Source organism: Lissotriton vulgaris, chromosome 10 (genome assembly GCF_964263255.1).
Source record: "Lissotriton vulgaris chromosome 10, aLisVul1.2, whole genome shotgun sequence".
NCBI lineage: Eukaryota > Metazoa > Chordata > Amphibia > Caudata > Salamandridae > Lissotriton > Lissotriton vulgaris.
In genome coordinates this window covers 741,511,422-741,537,969 of record NC_141698.1, presented here as the reverse complement: position 1 = coordinate 741,537,969, position 26,548 = coordinate 741,511,422, and the positions used below count along the sequence as shown (strand labels likewise).

General features: G+C 44.7%; 1 protein-coding gene across 1 annotated transcript in view; it reads right to left on the bottom strand.

Annotated features, from left to right (window-relative positions):
* Window positions 1-15,570, bottom strand: part of LOC147688737 (patched domain-containing protein 3-like) — a 35,890-nt gene extending 20,320 nt beyond the window's left edge. Inside the window, exon 1 of the mRNA XM_086941609.1 lies at window positions 14,455-15,570. Coding sequence (XP_086797735.1) covers window positions 14,455-15,207 — 753 coding nt within the window. The 5' untranslated portion in view covers window positions 15,208-15,570. The remainder of the gene's footprint in view (window positions 1-14,454) is intronic.
* Window positions 15,571-26,548: the final 10,978 nt, after the last annotated feature.

The window sequence follows — 26,548 nt, the reverse complement described above, 5'->3', positions numbered from 1 at the left end:
AATCCTTCGGGATGCTCATTATTTATAATAGAAGGCAGCCTTGTGATGTTCGTGTAGATTTGTGAAGTTATGGATATGTAGATAGCCCTGTCGCCCCGTGGATGACAATAGGATGACATTTGTACATAGTGTGTAAAGGGGTCTAGTACATGATGTTCGAGGCATCGTGATAATGTTGTGCGAAGCTAGATTTGTAAACAAAGTAGTTTAGGAGAAACTAATCCAACATTGCCATGCATGCAAATTTGTGCAAAAGTCCACAGCTGAAAAGTTATTGTGAGTACAACGAAAGAAATAAGCTGCTTCGCTATATGGTTCTAATCCAGGAATATAATAGGAGGCTATGTTAAACTGTATGCACCAATTTTTTCAATGACTGTAAATTAATTCAGGCCAACTTCAAGGAATGCAGAGCCATCCAGTATCTTTTGACAGTGCGTCCGTTAGAAATTCTTGATGGGAAGAGAGAAGTGAGGGTGGGAAAGGAGAAACATATCTGAGTGTCACCAACACACATGAGATATGAGAAATCAAAACAGAAAATTATTTTTCCAAAAAAGGTTTTGGTTAGGGAAAAGTGAAGAGATCCTAGTACTGAATACTTAGGTACACTGACTGTCATGGGAAAGGTGGCATGAACAATACCGGACAAGCGCTTAGAGACCCCTGGGTTATAACGCGCTATATAAATCGAATAAAATAAATAAATAAATATTCAGAGAACCAGTTTGAGAGGTAGGCAGAGAATACTTTTAAATCCTTCCAGGCTCCCCAAGGAGCAAAGAGTAGTAAGAACAGCAAGATTACCCTCTATGTCGAATATTACTGAGCTGTCAAGTAATATGAGAGTGGATGAAAAGTGACCGGCAGAGCTGTAAATGTTGTGGGATGGCCGTTGCCACAGAATACAGTTAATGAGAAAGCCTGATCATAGAGGGTTAAATTAGTTAGAAAAAAAGGAAAAGCTAGTGTGTCAGCCAATGAAACCCTAGGCTCTCAAGGGCTTTTGAATAAAAGGGAAATTGACACACTGTACTTATTTGGATAGGATTCATTGGCTATAGGTTCTAACTATTAGCAAAAACAGGACAGCCACAATTTGAAAGCAATCAGAGTCTGAGTGTAAGTTGAGGGGGTTGTTAAAGGAGAGGCAAGAAAAAAATCCAAAGGCTAAATCTAAGTTTTACCATCTCTGTTTTAAGGGATCAGATGGGGAGCAACTGAGAAACTGGTATTAGAGCTTCAGCAGAGGTTGAAGCCGACATTTTAGGTTGGGTAAACCATTTGACAGGAAGGAACATAGGGGCATATTACCAAGGAGTAGCGATATTTATCGCTAACTAGGCTTAGCAATGATTTTTTTATCGCTAAGCATTGCCGGAAATTATCGCTGAGATAACGTGCTATTAGCAACGTTTATCTCCAAAGCAATAATTTTTCCAGCGATAGCGTGAATATCGCTGAGAATACAGCGATATTCTCGCATTAGCGATGAAATGCTCTTAGCCATGTTATCCACCTCCCATTGGATAACATGGCTAAGAACTGGTCTGAGCAGGCGTTAGTTTTTGGCGATAGCGGGAATATTTCCATCGCTACGCCCACCTTGCCAATAGGCGACAGCGACGTTAGCGACTGCTTTCGGTCGCTAACAGGTTGGGTATGCCCACTTTGCATGTCATTAGTGATAAATATCGCTAACATGCAAAGCGGGCCCCAAACCGCTCGCTATTGCCTAAAAGCTGTCGCTAACATCAGTTACCGACAGCTTGCTAATATAGCCATAGAATTATCGCCGCTTAGCGGCCGAAAACGGCTGCTAAACCGGCGATAATTACCTATCGTCCCCCTTGGTAATATGCCCCTGAGTCTATAAAGGTTGATGGGAGTGCGGGAGAGGAGTATTGAGTGTGTTGTTTTGAGGAAGATCATAGAAGAAATATAGGGTTCAAATTCAATAGTAGTGAGGGTAGACTAAATGTAATGAAGGGTTGTGGTAAGGAAACTTTTTATAGTGTGAGAAGGTTTCTTGGATGAGGCTCAGAGAGTAGATGCGTCCCATTTAGTATTTTGATTTGGTTAGAGTGCTGCATGCTCTTTGTGTGCACTGTCGGGAAAGAGATTCCATCTGTCTCTGCAAATCAATGCAAATGTATGTCCTGAGGCCCTGGGTGGTTGGCGGGGTTCATCATAGGGAGCAGTGGAAAGAGGTGCCCAGTACATGGCATAGATAATATAAGGTATGTGTTGCCAGGAGGGTGTTATTGAACATGTCAAAAGAGAGGCTTTCCGAAAGTCAGTCGGGTCTTTCTGTATGTGTTTCAAATATTCAGGAATTGTTTAGGGAATGTTTCTGCCTGTAAATTGTCATCTTTTAGGCAGTTTTTATAGTACAAACCTGGCCCATGGGCATTACAGAGCATTATAACTGACTCAGACTATGTTACCCATTTTCCCTTTATTTTCTGCACATGGAGATTAGGAGACCAGTCCAGAATCACAAGATGTTGAGCTGAGACTGGGCTGGGATTTGATCCTTTTCCACTTATTCCAAGGTCAGAATCTCTAGTCCCTGGGTCACAACTCCTACCTTTAGAGTTGAGAAATTAAGGAAAGCATCTTGATCGGAACGAGTAGTCAGTGGTAAATGGCTTGATTGTGTGAATGAAGTGGAGACAAGAATAAAGTCCATTGCTTTGCTCTCTAGTGACAGCATGTGCATCTTACAAAGGGATTGGTCAGACAGATGTTGATTGAAGAGAATGGAATAAAAGGGTGTTTTGCGTCATGATTGAAGGTACAGAGCACTGAATAGAAGGCAAGAGCGGAGCTGATTGGAGGATCTAGTTATCTTTTGCCCGAGGTGGGCGAAAAAGAATGGGAGATTGTTAGGACAGACTTGTATTTAACCATTTACAGGCATGGAATGGGAGGTTGCCCAAGATAGACATAAAGAGAAATTAGGAAAACAGCCCCTTTCTGGGAAATCAATGTTTTGGTGATAGCAATAAAACGAAGAGTAGGGAAATAGGAGTCAAATCTGTTGTGTAAATCACTGTATTGTGTATGGATTGAGAGTTTCAAAGGTAGCATGGTAGAAAAGGTATGTGCTGTGATGCAAATTGTTGGAAGAAAACCTGTTATAGTGTTTGTTGAGGGTTAGCAGGGGTGTGTGGAGGTTGGTGTTTAATAGTGGTGTGGTGAAGTGTGACCAAGAGAGGTATAGGTAAAAAACTACGGTTATTAGAGGAAGCATAGGGTAAGCTTGTGAGAGCTACACCCTTAGTTGAGAGTTATTGGAAATGCTTGTGATAAGTGTTCTGTGAAACTGCAGATATATAACTAGGAAAATACGAATTGCTGGGTGTGTAATCACTATTTACAGCATAAATGTTGCTCACATAGGTAGCAGTTTCTTAGTGCAATATGTTGTGTGTGAAAGGGCAAACTGCCATTATGGATGGAGATGTCTAGGTTCCAGGCACACAAGGGGCCCTGAGGGCCCTCAATCCAAAGGGTCATACTCACAGAGCACACAAGAGTACCTATCACTCAGCGTTCAGCCCTGTAGGTTTCTTGGGGTATTGCTCTTGTCACCTATCGACCCAACATCACTTGCTAGGACGAGGATCGCCTAAAGTGCTAATTCTCAGAGTTTGCGAGATCTTGTGTGGAATAGTCAATCACAGAGCAAAGTCATCAAGCCCAAACATTCTATATTCTTAATCCCAAACTCACGTTCTTCTGTCCAGTAGTTGGAATCTCCAATTATAACTAATTAGCAATGGTTTACCAACAGGTACCAGGTCAGCTCATAAATTGCCTATGAAATTCCAGCATACATTTGAGGAGCTGGTAAGCCAGGAGAATGGTTCTGGAGCTATTACGAGGCTCCAGTCTGGACGTCAATATCTTTCATGGGATCTACACAAAATAAGGACATAGGAAGTCCCACTCCGCCGCTTTTTGCTGCTGCTCTATAACAAATAATAATTTTGTATCACTGCAGAATCACTTTCAGCAAATCAGGCACAGAGCAATCCATTCACCAGGTTTTGGTCAAATGGAGCACTTCTAAATTTCCATTATTAAGCAGTTAAAATTTTCAAATGCATGTTTCACTAAAGATTGGGCATTAAAAACTACTATGCCAAGCCTCTTCTCATGAGTTCTGCTCCCTGGGTAGTGCTTAAGCAATATCCAGTCAAATTGTTTTGAGTATTTAACACCATGTTGTACTACTTTATTTTCAGCTGGCCTACATATAGGATGATTTACTTGTCTAAAGGTCTTATGCTGTTGGGACGAAAAGGTGATGATTTTGTCATGGAGGGTGGCTGACCTTTGGGCCCATCCAGGTGCAGATGTGCTTCCCTTAGGTGCTCCTTCTCTTAGGTGTGCCTCAAGTGCGCCAGTGGTGTGCCAACTGCGCCGATGTGAGCACCACTTGTTTAAATACTCCTGTGGTCCTGATACACAGGCCCAGTTTTATCAAGGGCTTGCTTCGCCATTGCATCACTCAAGGCAACTCAAGACAACACAAGCCCTTAAGTCAGATTTACTATGCCACGCCGAGTCACTTTACATGGCTCGGCATGGCATAGTAAATCTGTAGTAACGCAATGTAGGGCAAGTCGCTGCCTTGCATTTCTCTACATTGGTAAGGAGATTCATGGATGGAGGATGGGAGTTCCCACCTATCAACTCATAGTTTTTGCTGCATTCCCAGATTTACTAAAATAGTAAACCTATAAATGCATTAAAATGGTACAACTTTCCAACAAAGACATAACAAGGAGAATTATATTTATTTCTCTTTGTTACTCCCTCTTTCTCTGACACTTGTTCCTGCACAAAAACAATCCTGCCTGTAAAGCAAGCGCTCTTGCAACATGGCGCAAGGTTGCCTGCGTTGGAGCTTGGAAGCCACAAATGTGCCAGCATAGAGAGAGAAAACAGGAATGCGCCATATGTTAGTAATTATGGTGCATTCCTGCTCTCTCCATTTGATGCAGAGAAAAAAGTTGTCTTGGTGCGTTGCACCAACCGTTGATAAATCTGGCCCACTGTGCTGTAAATGAAAATACAGAAGTACAGATTCTCAGGGGCATATGTATAAGGACTGGTGAAAACTACAGCTAACGCTAGTTAGCGGCAGTTTTCTTACCGCTGTGGGCCGCTGGAAACTATCGCCTTGTTAGTGACGTATGTACAAGATGTCACTACATGGCGATAGCTTCAGGGATCAGCTGTAAAAACTGCTGCTAACATTAGCGTGATGGCAATAGGAATTCCGGCGATAGTGGGCGAAAACCAATGAAAGGCCCATTAGCAACAAAAAAACGCACATTAGTCAGCCTAAAGTGAGGTTTTTTTGCCTCTAATGGAGAAAATAGTCTATCAATCGACCTCCAATAGAAAATAGGCAAAAAAAACAATGAAATGCAGTATGGAGCAGCCAGGGCCAAGTGCAGCACACATCAACAACCCCCTCAAGCCATACAACATCCAGGATGCCCAGGATGAGAGCCTGGATGCCTCGCTGCACCTGCGCCTGAGGCCTGGATGCGTAGCTGGATCTGCGTCTGGAGCCTGGATGCGTCGCTGGACCTGCGTCTGGAGCCTGGATGCGTCGCTGGACCTGCATCTGGAGCCTGGATGCATTGCTGGACCTGTATCTGAAGCCTGGATTCCTTGCTGGACCTGCATCTGTAGCGTGAATAACTCACTGGAGCTGCATCTGCAGCCTGAATGCCTCGCTGGACCTGCGTCTGGAGCCTTGACGCATTGCTGGACCTGTGTCTGGAGCTGGAATAACTCACTGGAGCTGCATCTGCAGCCTGAATGCCTCGCTGGACCTGCGTCTGGAGCCTTGACGCATTGCTGGACCTGTGTCTGGAGCTGGAATGACTCACTGGACCTGCATCTGGAGCCTGGATGCCTCGCTGGACCTGCGTCTGGAGCTTGGATGCCTCGCTGGACCTGCGTCTGGAGCCTGGAGTGGGTATCGTAGGAGCTGTGGAGACAACGAGCTGTGGTGGTAGACATTGAGGTGGGGCAATCGCCTGTACCTGGCGGTGAAGTCTGGCCGGTCACATGGAGACACGTTGCTGACCTGTGTGAGAAGACCGCCTTGCACTCCTCGGAGTTGTGAATGGTAGAGGAGCTCCTGCACACCAACGTAGGTAGGTCTGCATCACATACTCTGGTCCACCATTACACCGGGGTGCACAGAGAGGATTGCCAATGGTGTGCGGCACCTCTCTGCATCACAGGCCGGATGAGGTTGCGCTGGCTGGACGCTGTGGAGGGTGAGGCCCCTGAGCTGCGCCAAACTTGTGCAGCAGGAGTGCTGCAAGATCACACCTAAAGGGGCCCTGTTGCATCAACTGCATCGGGAGGATCACCAGCGGACTTGGGGGTGACTGCTGTACCCTCGCATTCTATTACACTCCGACTGACCACGCAATAAAAATACCCCATTACTGACCTCATAATGCGTTGTAATGGAATGCACTGTAAAGTCACCTGCATTGTAGGATTTGCGTTGTAAAGGCATTACGATGTAATGCCTGCATTGTAATGGACATCTCCCATTCCAAAGGCAAGCCATAGGCAAGCCCATCTGTGTCCGTCTGCCCCTGGACCGCGCTCAGCACCAAGGACCATTCCTCTCGGACACTCCACCCCTACGGTGCCAGCACCCACCTCGCCATCAACCCTGAAAGCCACATCACCTGCCAGGACCAACATCTGCTCCAGACCGGACATCGCCATCACTGACGGCTACTAAATCACCCACAAGGACCAACCCGACCGTCCAGGAGGAGGAATTGCCATCACCTACAGAAGGACAATCTGACTTACCACGCACTTTAATGACCCAACGGTGACCATGGAACACCTCGACTTACTGATCCGGGCCAACCCCATCCTCTGCAGCACCCTCATCTGCTGCCCCCCGGGCTATGGACACCTATTCCCCGAATCCATTGCAGACCTCATTGTACACCAGGCAGGCTCTCCCATCCACCGACGACATCCTACTCGGTGCAACAAAGTTCCACCTAGACAACCCCAGTGACCAGAACACTACCCCCTCATGGGGTTGCTCCCCAACATCAGACTCAAGCAGCTAGTCGTCACCGCAGCAAGCCACAAATCAGGACACATTGTCAAGCATGTCTCCTCCACCATCGGGACCTTCAACGACAGCCACACCACCGGACTCTCCTGGACCGACCATTATTGCATACAACAGGGCTTCACCATGCCCACCGTACACAACCGCCAACATCGCCCCCCTCCCAGCTGGATCAAGGCCACCAAAGTATGTCTCTTCAACTCCCTAGGCACCACCACTCCGCCAACGCTTACAGACGATGACACCGCAGCAAGCAAACGCCACCGATGGATCTCCAACTGCGCCAACACACAGGCATGTGTACCTTATGCCTGCATGATGGCACGAGTAAGGCTGACACAGTGCCATAGGGATAGGCTGGCCCCATGCACTGCTGGAGTTGCATCATGGCTGTGACGCGACTGCAGCAATGGGTGACTTTAGCGCAGACAGATACGTCAGGATTCCAGATGTATCTGTCATTACTTGCGTCAGGGAGCGCTGTCCAGTAAATACAGCTCATCCATGGTGTTGCAAGAAGGGGGTAGTGAAAAGTGTTGCAACGCAGTCTTGTCGCAGCGCTGCACACTTTTCATGAGTGAGGCCCAGGAATGCGCACTTATTGATGGTGCGCTGTCCTGCCCTGTAGTTTTGCCCTGTAGTTTTGTCGCAGGGCAGCGCAGCAACATAGCTTGCAGCACAGTCAAGCAACAAAACCTGCTGAAATGAAACCCCAAGGGATATCTCCATTTTTAAGACCAGCTTTTTTCTGGTCTTAAGTCCCAGCCGCTAACGGCCTTTAGCGGCTGTTTTTTTAACATATCGCGGGGCAGGGAAAACATTGTAAATATCGCAAAGTGGGGTTAGCGTGTGTTTTTGCAAGGGAACGCCTACCTTGCATGTCATTAGCGATAGTTATCGCTAACATGGGTGGCAATGCTAAAAGCGGCAGGTATCGCCAGAAAGGTGTCGCTAACTGCTGTTAGCGACAGCTTGTTAATAGGGTGATAAAAATGTTGCCGCATTAGCAGCAGAAAAGTGACGCTGACGCGGCGTTAACTCGTTGTATATATGCCCGTCAGTGTCCAGAGTACCTTTTTGTGACTGAGGAGTGCCGGCACTCTCCTGCTAAATGCTTTGTACTAGTTTTGAGAAGTTCTGGTACTCCCCCTTTCCAGTTTAAGAAGTGCAGGTACTCAATACCTGGGTATCCGCACTTCAACATCACTGCTGACATATTGAGAAACTAGACTAATTCCTTTCAGAATGGCAGTTAGAAGTTGAGCAAAATGGAGAGCTTGAAAACTTTGTCGAGAGCTTCTTACACCCACCATGCTCCAGAACTATTTTACATAACACTGTACTCTGGGTGCAGAAGGGTAGCCTTTGCTTAGAACATAGTGTCAAGGATCACACATGCACATTCCCCAGGCACCAATCTCACAGGGAATAGTTTTAAGAACACTAAAATGCATACCTGCTAACTTGAAGAACAATCTCACTTAGTGAGGAAGGGGGTGGGCCTTGAAGGGGGCAGAGCCTCATGCTGAGAAGTACCTGCGAGGCACTTTTGAGCCTCTCACTGCCCCAAAACCCCTCATCCCAACCAAAAAAGAGAAAAAAGCGTGTTGAGGCTGGTGCCCATGCCCTTGGGTGCTGCCCCACCTCTTAATGGATGTCGGCAGTTCAAAGCCTCAGAAAACGAGCTGGAAAAACACTATTTACAATGGTTTTCAGCTGGTGTTCGCTGCCACTGTGTGATATCGGCTCCTCATCAGGAGACCCGTGTTATGAGAGGCGATATCGTGGGTCACAGGGTGGCACGGTCTGAGTTGGCAGGCATGAAAATGCACCAGACATACAGGTGACTTACAGGCCACGGAGTGCATAAAGTGGGACAAGGATTGCTGGAGCACTGGTTATCTCTGGTTACTTTGAGGAAAAAAGGCACACAGTTCTGGTGCAAGTGCTACTTTGAGTAGGAAGAGTGGTCAGGGAAATCCATCAAAAAGGCCCAAGTGCAATGCACTTGGTGAGCTTTGCATGGTAAGTGTGCACAACGCACTGCTTTGTGCCACCGTGAAGAGAAGATCGACAAAGTACTGGTGGAGTGCGGATGGTAGGATCTCCAAGCGCGTCCAGTTCCAGTTCAAAATGTTGGAAACAGGTGGGGATGGGAAAGATTCCTATCCTCAGTGGCTGGAGCGTGCTTTAGTGGTGGTGGTTGTATCTTACCAGGTGACCCTCAACAGCTTATTCCGACTCCTTGTTCCTTGTTGAAACACTGTCCACAACACAATCTAGAAAAGTACCAGTGGCAGGAGGATGTGAGGAGCGCTAAGAGATTTCCTGGATGTCCTGCCACTTCTGTATTGTGATCAAGCATTCCCCACATCCTAGCAATAAGGACATAGGCCTGAATCTCTTTGAACAAACTTCCGGACACCACCATTGAATTTTTATTGAAATTTTATATTTGTGACACTCTGCACCTATTCTGTTTTTTGTACTCATTGTTGCTTGTTCACTCATTGTATATATGAAACCAATGGCTCTTCGGGCTGGTGTAAGCACTGATGGTATATAAATGTTAATATACCTCCTGATTCTCTAACCGTCTCGGGTGTCAATGATTTGTTATATACATCAATTTGTATAAATTGATATTTGTAAAAAACTAGCCAAAGAGGAGGCAAGCCTGAATTAAATAAGGAACTAAACTGATTGGAATCATATACCCTACAGAACCAATTAGTGTTCTCACCGACCAGCTTATAATGCGAAACATTCAAAACAGGAGATATGGTGCTAAACATAAGGTGTTTTTTCATGCTTGTTATGTCTTCTATTCTTGCCAGGTCAATTTTAGGGTAAAGGCGGTGGAAAAATTAAAACTCTTGAATAAATAGAGTTTTGGTCCAAAAGAAGGAATTGCACTTCGGAATGGGGAGAGTTGGCACTCGCAAGTTTATGCGAAATCTGAAAAACTATTAAACGAAATGCCTAAAAGTTGTCCAGCTAGCAAATGTATTTCAGGTTTTAACTCATAGTCAATAAATAGTTGGCATATGTGACCTATGCCTGGCACAGTTGTGTGCTACTAAGATTGAGATGTGGGATTATTCATTCCCTTGTTGTATTTCCAAAAATGAGGACCCATCCATCTGATGAGGTACCATCTCCGTGTGATAACAAAAGTAAACAGAGCACATTGAACTTTTTGTTGTTTTGTAACTTTTATCAGAATTTTAGGCGTTTTTATCTCAAACCATTGTTTGTCACCCATAACATTAGGTCACATAAAGTAGCAATGAAATTTCTGGTGACACTTGGTGACCCCCTGATATGTTACAACATTGCCCTGTTCATTTTGAAATCAATTAATGCGCGAAAAATTATCCGACTATAGAATAAAACAATTAAATTGATTGTATTAATTCCGTCGTTGATTTTCCTTTAAGCAATAATAATTTCATGCCTATTTATGAAGCCTATTAACATGAGAATGTGTCTTGATATAGTTTTAAAAAGGAAATGATTGTAATATTTGTGATTGTACCTGCATTTTTTAAACCTGTTTTTTAAATCTAATATGATTGTACTTTTATAGCTACCTCTTTTGATAGTCGGATAAAGTTGGTATCTTTCCAGGCTCATGTCATTTGGCACCATGGAAAAGACCTCAAGAATTCGGGGCGTGTACGCTTTGTAAATCGGATCAAGAAAACATCATACACCTAATGTGCCTTTGCCCGAACCTGGAAGTCGAAAGAAAAGCTGTACTTAAGAAACTATTTAATGAACGTGGTATAAGGACCTGTAGACAGGCTCTCATGGCAAGCTAAGATCCCGAAGACCTAGCAATTAATTCAGCATTTGTGAAATTTCTTATATTGGCCAAGAATAAGTTGGACGCTTGTGTTTGAATTTTGTGTAACTACTCTCAAGATGATTAATGGAATAGTTTTAATGGGTCAGAGTACTTTTTATTGTTTTATGAGTATTTGAATATAAGCGATGCATCAATATTTAAGTATTGTAAAAAAACATTTTATATCCATTTTGTAAGATTTTAATTAATCAAAGAAATAAATAAACATAAACATAGTCGGATAAAGATTTAAACTGAACTGAACTCGTAGAATTCGTATGCCACTGTTGGTTAGAAATACATTTAACAAATAAACTGGTCTGTGTTTTTGCTTGGACTATAAGTCATTGAGTTACAACCCATGGGGTCAATGTGATCAATTGCTAATTTATCAACTGGAACATCTAACATGAGAATTCCATTTTCATTGAATAAAGGTCAGAGTAAAATGAATTGGAACTACATTTTCAATTATTTTAGTGTATTACTTTGAAAATAAAATTGGAAAACATTTTGACGTTCGGAATTTATAATTATAAAAACTCCTCCCTACATGTATGTGTTTTATCGAGCATTACATTCCAATGGTTGTTATCAATTAAGCAATAAGGGATCTTTACTGTTCCCGACATACATTTAAATACATGTTTTCTGCTGGTTTCTTTTTATGATACTATGTTACAGTTCAACACGTTCTTAAAATAATTTCATTGGGTGCAAGCAGAGTTCCCTTTTTTGTTGACATATTAACAAAATGGGGGTGTACACCCTGCATTGTCCGTATGATGGATCAATACAAACATGATCATTGTTTGTTTTAATATAGCACTTATTAGCTGATTTTTTTTTTACATTTCTATGAACTATACCGAACAAATGTTACTTTTGCCTTATTTAATACTACTCAGTTTACAAACCTTCGAAGATGAACTTTTCAGATTGTCACGTCAGAATTCATACATTTAACCCAAGCCTCACGGGCAGATGTTAGCAGGGAGTGGTTAACACTCTAAATCCCCTTACCAGGTAGACAAAAAATATAAATGTATTAAATCGTCCGAATGTTTAAAAAATGTTGTACAAGGGTTGTGAAACTTGAGTAAAATGTTCCCAGTTTTTTGTATATGTTTAAATGATTCATAACATGAATAGGAATTTTCATTGCATTAAATACAGCTTTAAGCTCAATGTAATATCTAATTTTTTTTTGGTGCACGTTGATGAGCTATGTGTTATTAAGATGCTACTCAGTTCAAATATACCTGTCTACTAATTCAAATCGATGAGTTTTTAACTGTGAGTGTTGACGAATTGACAAAGTACCACAAAAAACGCTACTGTTTCAAGGGATATTTATTCATTATTTTTTTCAATTAATTTAAGATATTTATATAAGCGAGGATCTAGCCACATAGGTGGAGCATTGCTTGAGACCTGGGTCTGTAAGCCCCACTGCTGCTCTGCCAATGCACCTCGATTTTTTATGATTTTATGTTATGCAGGAAATGGAAAAACGGGGATGAAGAAAGGTTTAAACATATAAAATACTTATGTCATGCTCATGAGCACATTATACACATGGAAAAAATGGGAAGAGGCTAAAATATTAATAAATACTGGCCAGGTCGGTGAAGGCTAGTGGCTAGCCAGTAATCGTTCCAAAATATGTCTGATGAGTTAGTGATTGAAGTGGCAAACCTTCAGATGACGTGTTGGTAAGACCCTTAAGAAAGGGTTGCTTGCAATGTGCACTGCAGACAAAAGTAAAGGAGTTTGAAATTAAATGTGATATGTGCCCCTGCTTGCTGTACATTTACGATCGGGTTACTGTTGGTCCAATGAGGCCTTCTCGTCAATACTGGAACGTGACGTTAAGTAACGCTGTGACACACCTATAGTATTGGTACGCAGGTGTCTTTCAATCTGCAACATTTAACTCATGCGCGGAGACTTTAAAAAACATCTAAATCCATGCCGAATATTTTGGCCCTTCTGTTTCTACGTATTTCCCTTAGACACAAACCTGATGAACCCGGTTGATATATCAGGCCCTTTGTTCTATGAAAATGGAAAGATAAACAAGCATATAGTGCAAGGCATTTTTGAAGTTTTGGTGATATTTGATTTTTATCCGAAGAGATTGTAAATGACCTTGGTGAGTAGCTCATATAACAAGTGCAAGTCTTAGAATCATATAGACCGCACGATGGATTCTTCCCAAATGTGCAGTCTGCAGAGCCCCTATTTCGCAGTTCAATTTCTAACATAAATAAATGAACTATTTGCAGGATCTTTGGTACAATGGGCTCTATTCTCGAGATGCAGGTCTATTAAGGAAGTGAAGGTTTATAGGACGGTTCGGTTGGGAGTGTCTGGCCTAACGGCTAGAGTTGCCGACTGTGGAGCTGGGGACCCATGTTCGAGTCTCGGCCTAAGGCTCAACATCCTGTGATTCTGGCCTCCCTGTGCCTAAAAAAATGAAGGCGTCCTTGTGTAAAAAAAACTGGTGCTCATGTAAAGCGCTCCAATACCTTCGGGTAGAGTTCGCGCTATATAAAACTGCCCTGACATTTTTTTTATGTATAGCGCGAAAGAAGCGCTATATATTATCCAACAGAACACTTCACCACTCCACAATGATTTGCGGATCGGTGTTCTTAACTGTGGTTCGAAAAAGAAAATAAGGCACTCGAGATTTAAAGCTTTTATTATAGTAAATGTATAGTGACCCATTTTAAGATCATCGTTTTCAGTTGCGTTCAGAAATGCGATGCTTTCTTCACAGACATCTAGGCCAATCTTCCATTTGGGCGCAGTACTGTTAGATTAGTTAATTGTGTCGCCTGTGATTTACAACGCCTTGAAATTGCAGATGTGTGGTTTGAAGCGCTGCACGAAAACAGCCTTTCTCATTGTCGTTCTGAGCGACAGTGATGTGAACAAACGTCTCCTTAACAACTCAGCCAGGATTTAGGAAATCTGATTTAATACTGTACTGTAACAGTATGAGAATATGAAATATCGTACCTGCGAGTGCTTGTGTTGTGACACACTTTGTAGTAAAGTTGGTTAGCCGTTAAGGAGTAATGGTGTTAGTTATATGCAGCAATGTGTACTGTAAAGTGAGCGCTCTTACTGGACTGTCGCCGCTTAACTTACAGATATCTCGTCCCTTCCTCACTCGAGTGAGCATGGGTGAATGACAGGTGATTTGAACATCACCCAACTTGACTCGAACAGTCTTTTAAACCGTGTGTGCTTTTCAAGAAGTTTGTTATTTTACTTCATAGACTTTGCGACAGGCCTACAACTCATAATTGACTTGCAAACATTCATGAATCAGACAATGGGATCGATACTTGTACAATCAGATAAGCGGCGACAAAAAAGCATCATTATTCTGCACTCTATGAATAACAAGCACGCGTTTGGGATACAGGATTAAATGTACGCTCCTCACCTCGATGTGTTTGAACTGGAAGGCCTTCAGCTCGCCCGGGACGGCGCGGAGAAAGCTCTGCAGCCACTCGCGGCTCTGCTCCCGGTCCCCGGGCGCGTCCTCCCGCAGGCTGTACACCAGCCGGACGGCCTTGGCCCGCTCCACCAGGTCAGACTCGGGCTTCAGCTCCACGCCGCCTAGCGCCGCGCCCAGGAACTGCGGCACGGGACTTGATGCACCTTGGAACATGGGGAAGGTGATGTTGAGGCTCTGGATGGCAGCGGGGTTGCCCTGCACCTCGTGCAGCAGCGGGTTGGGGGGCACGCAGGAGCCCCCGCTGCGGGCGCAGAGCTGCTCGAAGGTCAGGTTCATGCTGGACGCACGCAGAGCTCTCACCATCTGGTCCAGCGTCAGCAGCTCCTGGAAGGCGGCAGGGGTCAGGATGTTATTGTTGTCTCTGGTCACCGCAATGAGGGAGGCGTAAGTGCCCTCGGTGTACAACCTCTGTGCCGAGAAGAGCCCGGAGTCGTTGGTGGGGAAGTGCTCTATGATGATAGCCCTCTCGCTCTTGGCGGCCCCCCCGACGGGGGTGAACTGCTCCTCGATGTCATTGGACAGCCTCTGGGGCAAGAAGTAGAACCCGGCTCCCAGCCCTGCAGCCAGCACCACGGGCACCAGCAGGAACCACCAGGGATGCCTGGCGATCAGGGCGCCCAGCCGGCCGAAGGCCCGGGAGAGGGGCCGCTCCAGGCAGTCCGTGTGACAGGTGGGCATGGCGGGGTGAAGGGTTGAACACCCAGGCGGTGACCCTCAGCACCGAGCACCAGAATGATGCAGACAGCCGAGACAGCACGCCAAATAAATAAGAACACAAATTAAAAAATATATATATGTATGAAAAAATAGGAAAACAGACAAAACAGCGGGACTCGGATGCAAAAATTAGATCTGAAAATCTCGCTTCAGTGGCCGCTAGTCAGGGTGATATGGACTAGGCAGAGTAACAGAACAGAAGCCGCTCATTGTGGAAAGTGGAAGTTAATAAAGCAGCAGGTCTTCCCGGTGGCGACATAAAGTAAACACACGCAGCGACCTTAAGACCTGCTGTGGTGAAGTGGGCGGCGCCCAGTTTTCTTTGGAAGCTGATTGTTATTTTTAGAGAGCCATTGACATGAAGCAATGATAAGGATGACGTGGGTAATTAAACATCGATTTCCCCAATTGTATAGCACAGTGCACATGACAGGTTCAGTAAGGTCACATTTGTTCATAAAAAAGAAGCTCATTTACGTTTTCTTTAACAGGCAGCTGAAGTATCCGCTTTATACCACAAATAACAAGCATTGTCAAAGCTAATAGGTCTGGCCCTTGCGTGGTGTACTCACAGAGCGACACAACAAGACCACAGCTGCACCCGTGCGTATGTGCACACTAACCACAAGGCCATTTTGATATTTAGATGCACAGAGGAATTGTTACACGTTTCATACCATAACTACACGAATCAACAGCGGGCACGTTTCAGAGCACACCTGATGCATATCTAGAAAAGGAGGAGACACCTCTTACTATGAGGAGCTGTGACAGCTGTATGTACTGCGAGTATCTAAGAGTACATCCTCAATAACGTGTGACGTTAGATGGCAAGGTGCAATGCATGCGTCAATGTACACTTGTGTCCGGGTAGAAACAAGCCTTGTCCAGAAGGCTATGGAAGCATTTGCATATCAGTATGAACATTGCTTGAATGGGCAGGTACTGACTGGTACTGAGTACATGGTCTGCTTTACTTTGACAGGGAGATTACCTGCACCTCTCAGCAGTGCCGCAATATATTTAATGAGAGAATTTCGGCATTTTTCTATAACATACAAGTACTTTAAACAGTGAGTACCTACACTTCCATATTTCCTTGTAAAGCACTAAGTATGAAGTTCCTGGCATGGTAGGTCATGTCTTGGTAGAATGAAACTATAGTTTGGTGGTTCTGACATGCATGGGCTAAAATGACTCCCCAGCAGCTGGATGTCCACTAACTTGGTAAAATGTCTCTGGTGGTCTAGGGAGCTTTCCTAGCAGAATCACATCCATTGACAAAGCACAACAACACCAGAGCAATAGATGTAAGTGCTGTACAAAGACCAATAAAGCAATGACATAAGGTGAAAACACATACAGTTTTTACAGTCAGCAATAGCGATTCTGAAGTTATGGTTAAGGAGTTTATTTTTAAAAGCCCTTTTTTGCTTTGATAAAAACGTTGGCACTATTGAAGGAGTCTTCACAAAACGTTCCAACAAAATGACTTCATGTTTAGTGTTGGCATGACACGTTTTGTGCAGATCTGTCCAGGGGGGGAAGACTGGGAATCATCCTGGACTCCGAGCTCAAAATGGACCGCCAGATCAACTCTGTCTCATCTTCCTGCTTCCACACCCTCCTTCGTAAGACCTTCAAATGGATCCCCCTCGAACACGAAAGACAGTCACTCACGCCCTGGTCACCAGCAGACTCGACTACGGCAACGCACTCTACGCCGGAATAAACAAAAACCTCATCCGCAAGCTACAGAACATCCAGAACGCCGCCGCAAGACTGGTCCTCAACCTGCCAAAACACTGCCACATCTCCCAGCACCTGCGCACACTCCACTGGCTCCCCGTCGAGGCGAGAATCACCTTTAAGATGCTCACCCACGCACACAAGGCCCTCCACGGCACCGGACCAGCATACCTGAACAGCCGACTCAAATTCCACGCACCCCAAAGGACCCTACAATCAGCCCAGCTCTCCTACGCCGAAGTCCCCCGCACCAGAAAAAACAGATCGGGAGGCCGCTCCTTCTCCTTCCTCGCAGCCAAAGCATGGAACGCTCTTCCGCTCCACCTCAGACAGACAACATCGCTCCCCATCTTCGCAAGAAATCTCAAAACCTGGCTCTTCGACAGACCCCCTCCTTGATGGAATGGAAGCTGCACCCCCCCCACCCCTAGCGCCTTGAGACCCTTACGGGTGAGTAGTTGCGCTTTAACAAACTCCTGATTGATTGATTGATAAGGGAGGGGGTGACTAAAGAGCAGCCTGTTTAATTCTAGCTGCAAAACTTTGCTCTGTCCTGCCAAAAGCAAATCTGATAAACGGCATTACACCACATTTCTCATGAAATCAGACCTTTATTCATTGGAGTGCCTTTGCTTGTTTTACTGTAATCCATTCAGTAGTTTTTGTGCATATTAGAATTTAAAAAATGTGTCAGATGGTCTTGAAAGGGTTACATTGTTAGTATATCTCGACAGTTCAAATGTGTTTTTTTATTAGCCTGCTACTGTAGCGCAGTTCATGAACTTGCATCGAATCTGTTAGACTCCTAGTATATTTAGCTTACAAATGGAACATGTTATATATATATGCCGTCATGGGTGAGCACTTTTTTAAGGGCGGTCATAAAGTATTCATTTATTAATAACTGTACTATCGTTAGACCGGGTGGGCATGTCCAATATGGCTACTGCATAGGTTAGACAAACGCCCCATTCATAAGCATCCTGTCAACACAATAATACATTTCTGCCGTCACGGGCTGAGCGTGAGCTGGGACACTCTCCCAGTCTGCAGGTGTTAAAAGGTGGAGGTTTGCAGGCCCTCACATAGAACCAGGAGACAGAAACAAGATGGCGCTCCCAGCAAATTGAACTGCATGGTGACCCAAGATAGTGGATGGTGGGGAGGGGCCTGGGAGCATTAGCCAGTGCTGCAGGAGATGTGGATGTTTGCAGATGTCAGCACCAGCAGGCGGAGGCGCTGTAGCCTGACTGTGATGCTTGGGGTTGAGGTGTGCGTGCATGGGGTCAGCCTTCGCATGCTTCGCTGAGTAATGAGGTCGGGCCCAGGACAGGGATTGGCCGTCCCTCACCCCAAAGACAGGGGTGAATCTGCAGAGGCCCAACAAGTATCTTGGATGAAGATTAGGATGACGAAAAGCATCCAATGATTACAAGTCTGGGATATCAGCAGAGACTCTGCTTTTAATGAATGTATGACAATACAACGCATACATTTACAAAACATGCACTTACAACACAGTTTTAACATCGCAACATCCACTACAACTCATTCCATTACATCGCAAGACACTACATCGCATTTTAAGAAACTACTTTTCCAACGCATTCTATTACATCGCATACTACATTTATAACGCATACCATTACAACGCATACCATTACATTGCTTTTAAGGTAAGTATTTGATAGTATAGGGGTAAAAATTACGATTTTAACTCCAGGGGTTGCAACAGTAGAGTACGTATTGGAGAGTATAGGGGTAAAAATTACTATTCTAACTCCAATGGTATGCGTTGTAATGGTATGCGTTGTAATGCCTGCTTTGTAGTGACATGTGATGTAGTGTCATGCGTTGTAATAGTATGCGTTGTAATGCCTGCGTTGTAGTGTCATGCGTTTTAAAGGATGTTGCGATGTAATGCCTGCGTTGTAAGTGTAGTGCGATGTAATGGTTGTGTTGTAAAGGTTGTTTCCCATTTTAATCGATAAAGTCAGAATGGAATTAGTGGATGGTATTGGAGGCCCTCTTAAGGTGGCAGAACTACCAAGAGGTTGCCCACGAAATAGGGAGCTCGGGACGGAATCGCCTACATAATATAGGAGTGCTTACTTGGACATTCATGCAGTTGGCCCACTGCCTTGTTCCCCCTCAGATTATAATGGGTAAGTAATCACTCGGATGAGATGTTGTTGCCACTGAACAGAGTATTAGCAGCCTGCCCTAAAATGTAGCAGAGGACTGGATTGTTGTTTAGAACTGTAGTGAATCATATTGGGTGTGGTTATGCCTCAATGGTGAAACCACAATTTTTTTTAAATGTGCACTGTCCAGGGTGATGATATGAAAATACTTTATTTAGGCAATCAAGTCCATTGATGCTGAAAAAAATAATTAAAAAGAATGCACAGATATGAGACATTAAAGTTTGCTACACAGAGAAACAGTGGGGTATATTTCCAAGAATTGTCACTAAGCACTTTTCACGCTGTTTAGCAGCATTTTTATTATCACTTCAGATCGCCAAACCCTATGTTTGCAATGTATTAACAATATGTCGCTCTGTGGGGCTAGGATCAGTTAGCTGCTGCAAAAAATAACACTAACTCTAACTTAGAGGCGATAAAGAAATTCACGTTAGCGTGAAAAAAGTGACAGTCTGCCAAATAACGATAAAAATGTTCACACTATTCAGCCCAACTTCACTTTTCAGTATGCAACGGCAAAAAAGAGTTTACAAATACACCTCTAAGGGAAAAACAAAACAAACACTGGAATGCAGAGCAGAGCAGCCTGGACAAAGTTCAGCACAGATCAACAACACCTCCAACCCCCCTCCCCCCAACAACCAGAATGACAAGACACGTTCCCAGGGGAAGAAGAAATGCAGATTTAGGGCCTCATTTATGAAAATTGGCACATCGCTAGGGAAAAACAGCGATGTGTCACTTTTCATTGTGCCATCCTTGCAACCCCATCGAAGCGCCGTACTTATAATATTACGGTGTAGCCCTGCGATTCCCCAAGCGCTTCGCTAATTTCATCCGCCTATCGCCAACGCAGGTACCCTTGCACCATAGTGCAAGGGTGCTTGTGTTGTGGGGAATGATTGTTTATGTGTAGGAAGGTGTCCCTTCCTCATCTACAGGCCACCCTGCCACTGCTCACCCTTCACCAACACCATTTTAGACCTTATCGCACCACAGGCTCTCACAACCACCAATTACATCCTACTCAGAGACTTCAAATTTTACCTGGGCAACCCCAGTAATCAGAACATCACAACCCGTACTGGAGAACCTCAACAACATCAGACTCAAGCAGATAGTCACCACACTGACCAACACTGCCGGACACACATTTGACTCTGTTTTCTCTGCCAGTGGGAACTTCACCTACAGTCATACCACCGAACTCCTCTGGACCGACCACCACTGAGTACATCTCACCTTTGCCATGCCCACCGCACCCCACCAACCTCCCCTTCCTGTTGGAGCTGGAACTAGGCCACCAAAGAATGTCTCATCAATCACTCCACCAACACAAAAAGACGCCAACACCGCAGCACAACCTTCACCAATGGATCTCCAACTGAGCCTCTCAAGAAGACACCAGGCAAGCAACACTCCAAAAAAGCCAGCTGGTGACGGAGGAACAACATAACTCCGGAAACTCATGCAAATTTCAAATCCGCTGTCCATGCACAGCACCTTCTCTTCAAAACAACAAGCCTTCCAAGGCAGAAACAACACCCCCACACACAACATCAAAGAACTCTTCACCATCATCAAGGAGCTCCCCAGGCCCAACAGTGAGACCACAGACGTCCCACCCTTCCAAGATCTCTGCCACAAACTCAGCACCTTCTTCCACCACAAGATCAGGCAGGTCTGCAACAGCTTTGACACAAAATACCCTGCCACTACGCCCACCACAAGCAACCACTCCGCACTCCAACAGATAGTGCTCAACTGGACTCCGTTCACCACAGAGGACACACTCAAGACTATGAAGAGCATCTACTTAGGAGCCCCATTGTATCTCTGCCCAACCACCATAGAGCAGCCACCTCCATTGCCCCAAAGTCTCGCCGCACCTTTAACTGCTCCATTAAAACCGCCACCATCCCCAACAACTGTAAGCATGATGAGATCAACGCCGTGCTGAAGAAACCATCCAACTGACCCAACAGACCTCAAGAACGTCAGACCCATCTCCCTCCTTTCCTTCCCAGCCAAAATCATTGAGAAGGCAATCAGCACCCAACTCTCCAAGTTAATTGAAGAGAACAACGTCCTGGACACATCCCAATCAGACTTCCAAAGCTACCACAGCACCAAGACCGCACTCCTTGCCTGCCACTGACGACATCTGTTCTCTCCTCGACTAGGGTGAAACCAAAGCCCTCATCCTACTGGACCTCTTTGCCACCTCCGGCACCTTCTCCTACCGCTCCCTAATCATGAGACACCACGATGTCGGCATCTGTCGACTTGATCAACTCTTTCCTGGATGACTCCTGGTGGCCTGCCGCAATTGGAACCCCTCCCACCCCTATGGACCAAGCATGCAACCTCATTCTTTCTATAGACCCGCTGTCCTTAGACACACCCGCAAGACAACTCTGCTCCACCCAACTCACCCTGGCCTCTGTCCCACAGATCCACAAGATCAGAACCGAAGGAAGATCCTTCTCCCACCTCACTGCCAAGACCTGGAACACCATGCCCATCCATCTCAGGCAATTCTTGTCTTCGATCCAATTCAGGAACTACCTTAAGACCTGGCTCTTCGACTAAAACCACCCCTGCGCCTTCAGACCCTCAGGGGTGAGTAGCCACACTATATAAATCTATGATTCTTTAATTGATTTCTGCACAAAATCAATCAGCCCTGCAATGAAGGCACCTTCAGTACAAGGGTGTCTGCGTTGACGCATGGCAGACCATAAAGTGGCAGCACTGGGGAAAAGGGCAGGAGTGCACTGTATCTTATAGATACGGTGCGTTTCTGCCCTTTTCTTTTTCTTTTGACTAAGGGCAGAGCAGCAAGATTCCTTGCAGCGCTGCCCTGTACCAAAACCTTATACAAGTGTGTTAGCATAATTTTTAAGACCAGATAATTTGGAGCGGTAAGAAACTGCGGCAAATGTGATTAGCAGCAGTTTTTCTTTTTTAGCAACATACAAGGAAATACTTGTAAATATCCTGTTGTTTGTTTTGGAGGAGTTTTTTGGGGGGAATGCCTACCATGCATCTAATTTTTGGTAAGTCACGCTAAACGAATTAGCGCTGGGAAAAATTCACGTTAACGCTGAAAAGATGCCACTTACTGGAGTTTGTAGCAACTTGTAAATTTGGCGATAAAAAACGTCAGTATGGTCAAAAAATGTAAAAACCACAGTTGATGGACAGAATGCAGAACAATGTTATACATTCACCCCAGTACAGAGATCTGGACCTAAATCCATCGTTTTTTTGCACTCCACACCACCCCAGTTCAGACATGACCATATGCAAATCAGTCTGACCCTGTGCCTCATGGGAACAGTCCAGCCCGAACTGCCAAATGCCTTCCCTGGACCGGAAACAAGCTTCTGAGGACCGGTTTCTGGCATTCCAGCCGTCTTCAGCCCGGCATGTCTGAGCATACCCATGGCATTCCAGCCCGGCATGTCTGAGCATACCCATGGCATTCCAGCCGTCTTCAGCCCGGCACGTCTTAGCATACCCATCCCACTCGGGGTGACAAATGCAAAAACCACAGTAGATGGACAGAATGCAGAATAATTTCATACATTCACCCCAGTACAGAGATCTGGGCCTAAATCCATCGGTTTTTTTGCACTCCACACCACCCCAGTTCAGACATGGCCATATGCAAATCAGTCTGACCCTGTGCCTCATGGGAACAGTCCAGCCCGAACTGCCAAGCCATGCCATGCCATCCCTGGACCGGAAACAAGCTTCAGAGGACCGGTTTCTGGCATTCCAGCTGTCTTCAGCCCGGCTTGCTTAAATCCAGTGGTGTGGAGAGCATGAGACTCACGTCTGAGCATACCCATCCCACTCGGGGTGAAAAGTGCAAAAACCACAGTTGATGGACAGAATGCAGAACAATGTCATACATTCACCCCAGTACAAAGATCTGGGCCTAAATCCATCGTTTTTTTGCACTCCACACCACCCCAGTTCAGACATGGCCATATGCAAATCAGTCTGACCCTGTGCCTCATGGGAACAGTCCAGCCCGAACTGCCAAGCCATGCCTTCCCTGGACCGGAAACAAGCTTCTGAGGACCGGTTTCTGGCATTCCAGCCGTCTTCAGCCCGGTCAAAAAATGTATTCTATGGCTACGTTAACTCCTTGTAAATATGCCCTTGTGTCTCTTTGAACATTCCTAATCATTTCATCGTTAAAAAAGAGTTAAAAAACAGATGAGGCTCAATATACATACCAATTTAAAGAACAAATAAACTATTGGTATGATCATAAATGTCGTGAAACGCTAGTCAGCATAAGTGTACTATACAAAGGGGTTTTTAGAATATTCGGACCCCGGGGGCGCACTGCCTAGGTTAGAACGTTACAGTGTGTGAAAGATACACGGAATATCGTTGTGTAGTGCGTATAGAGCAGACGGCAAACACCCTTAACCGTCCAACAAGTCAAAAGACAAAGCAAATTAACAAAGCTACGCTCTCGCAACTACATGTGTGGTAACAAAACAGGGTACAATGACCAAAATTGAAAAAGAAGCGCAGAAGCAGGTTCTTTGGTGTATATCTCCTTGTCACAGCAAGATGTTGATTTTATTTTCTCCAGACTTGAGAAATGTTACATTCGCCGACACGTGTTTCGTCGTGTACGGTTGAGTCAACACGACTCTTCAGGGCTTAAACTCCAGTTCCAAATGTAAGGTTTGGAGTAAGTCTGGGTCTTGTAATCTATGTTCACTATATACTTAGTATGACTAAAAAATAGTCGATACAATTGAAAGATTAAACCAGTAGGGACATAAGGGTGGTGAGTCTCCCGTCTATTTGTGATCACTTCCCACTGGTTGGTGATGGATCTCGAGTTAGGCGCTGGGTACGCTTGAGTATCAAGCGGAAAGCCGGGAGGGGATTCTTCAATTATGCGTACACGAGAGACGACCGCCGGGAACTAACAGAGGAGGGATTGCCTTCATCGGCATACCGCCGTAGAGGAGACGCACCCGTTTCCGTCGTGGGCATAATTGAAGAATCCCCTCCCGGCTTTCCGCTTGATACTCAAGCGTACCCAGCGCCTAACTCGAGATCCATCACCAACCAGTGGGAAGTGATCACAAATAGACGAGAGACTCACCACCCTTATGTCCCTACTGGTTTAATCTTTCAATTGTATCGACTATTTCTTAGTCATACTAAGTATATAGTGAACATAGATTACAAGACCCAGACTTACTCCAAACCTTACATTTGGAACTGGAGTTTAAGCCCTGAAGAGTCGTGTTGACTCAACCGTACACGACGAAACACGTGTCGGCGAATGTAACATTTCTCAAGTCTGGAGAAAATAAAATCAACATCTTGCTGTGACAAGGAGATATACACCAAAGAACCTGCTTCTGCGCTTCTTTTTCAATTTTGGTCATTGTACCCTGTTTTGTTACCACACATGTAGTTGCGAGAGCGTAGCTTTGTTAGCTAGTCAGCATAAGATTTTTTTTTTTTACCAGTTCAACCTTATTGGCCCGAGGTTTCTGGGGCTAAAGAGAAGCATTTAAATACATTTAGCAGTATCTCCAGATTTTAAACTTGTGCAGTCGAATATAAAGTGCTGTACTCTGAGAGAATAAAGTGTTGAATCTGATGCGGAGCTTGTAATAAAAAACGTATATTTCACCAAGCAAAAGAGCCTTAATGTGCATACCAAGATAAAATGCAAGTGACTATTGCCATGGTCATAAATATTGTGAGTCAATCGTCAACATAAGATATTTTTTTCTAAAAACAGTTCAACTGTTTAAGGCCTAGATTTCTGAGGCTGCATAGAGAAATATTTGGTCGCATTTTGAAGCGTCTCCAGTGCGGAAAAACCAGAGCAGTCGAGACCTAGAATTTAAACCAACATAATAATGTATAAAGTGCTGTGCTCTAAAGGAATAAAGTGCTGAATCTGATACAGACCTGACAATAAAGAGTATGCCTTTAGCCAATTGTTAAGTGATTTACACTTAAAAATATTCTGCAATCACAACAAAGCTAGGGAGGCTGTGAAATGTCAAAACTAACACTAGGGCCCTAGAATCCTGCTACTCTTAAACAAACATACTCAATAGATAAATATATACATTAAATGCACTACAATTAACAGATGTGAATTAGTGTATTCACTGTGACTGTGGGATGGTAGAGCCACACAACAATAAATAAATAATAGATGTGGAAATCTTCCAATAGCAAACTGGCCGCTATATTCAGAGTAGTTTTATATAATTTGCTCTTTAAAAAATTCTACAAGCACACCTGAGCCTTGAGAGCTGACGGTGCAAACAAGCAAGCACAGGACCACGGAACTCTGCCACTCTAGTCTAAATCTGGCAAACTAAGCATATAACAGTAAACAGTTACTGGTCATTGTATCCTTGATGGCGACTGGATAGGTAAGGTTGTCACATGAAAGTAATCGCCTGATGATGATTTCAAATAAAGTCAGAATGGACATACCCCTCTTCCACTAGCAGTCTGACCACTTTGTTCATGCGTGGTCCTTTGTTCTGGAAGTAACACCCACACTGAGGAAGGCGAGGTACCCGGGAGAGTGATCAATGAGGCTGAGTTCCTTAATGCTTTGCCCACTCGGTTCAGATATTTTATGAGGCTGGCTATTACTTGCCATGGGCTTCGTTCAGGAGGATATTAACGGCCTTCTGAACGGACCTTACTCCTTGATTAATCAAGGGAGGACTAAGAAACCTTCTCTATTAGTTAAGTAAGGATAGGTGCAAAGAAGGTGTGACAGCATCATGTTTTGTGTCATGCCACATAAATTACACATGTTGGTAGATGGTTGAGGCGCCCAGGGTGGCAGGAGATCTACTGATGAAAAACATCCATGCGTTGCTGGCAACACCTTGTTTTGTGATAGGCAAAACATGGTTCAGTGATGTACTTTTGAATCCCTCTTTCAGCATAGCTGTTGATAACAAGGTGAGCATGCTTTCTTCTCGTGAAATTCTGGCGATCCGCCATGAAAGAGGCTCTGTGGACCTCTTTGTTTAGAACTGCTTTAAACAGCTGGTGAGGCAGAGTGGGAGTGCCTTTCAGTTCCAGGGCTTCGGTGAGAGCATTTGACCAAGGGTTATGGGTCTGTGGGCTGTTTGGAGACATTACTTTCCACCAGATTTAATGCATATACTTCAAGAGGCTAGCTTTCTGGAGGGGGTGTTAGTCATTCAGTTTGAGCTCCATCAAGGACCTATAGATAAGCTCTGTGCTTTGTTCAAGAAGGCACCGAATCTTCCTGGAAATGCCTCTGTGCCGAATGCCAACATAGGAACACGTTT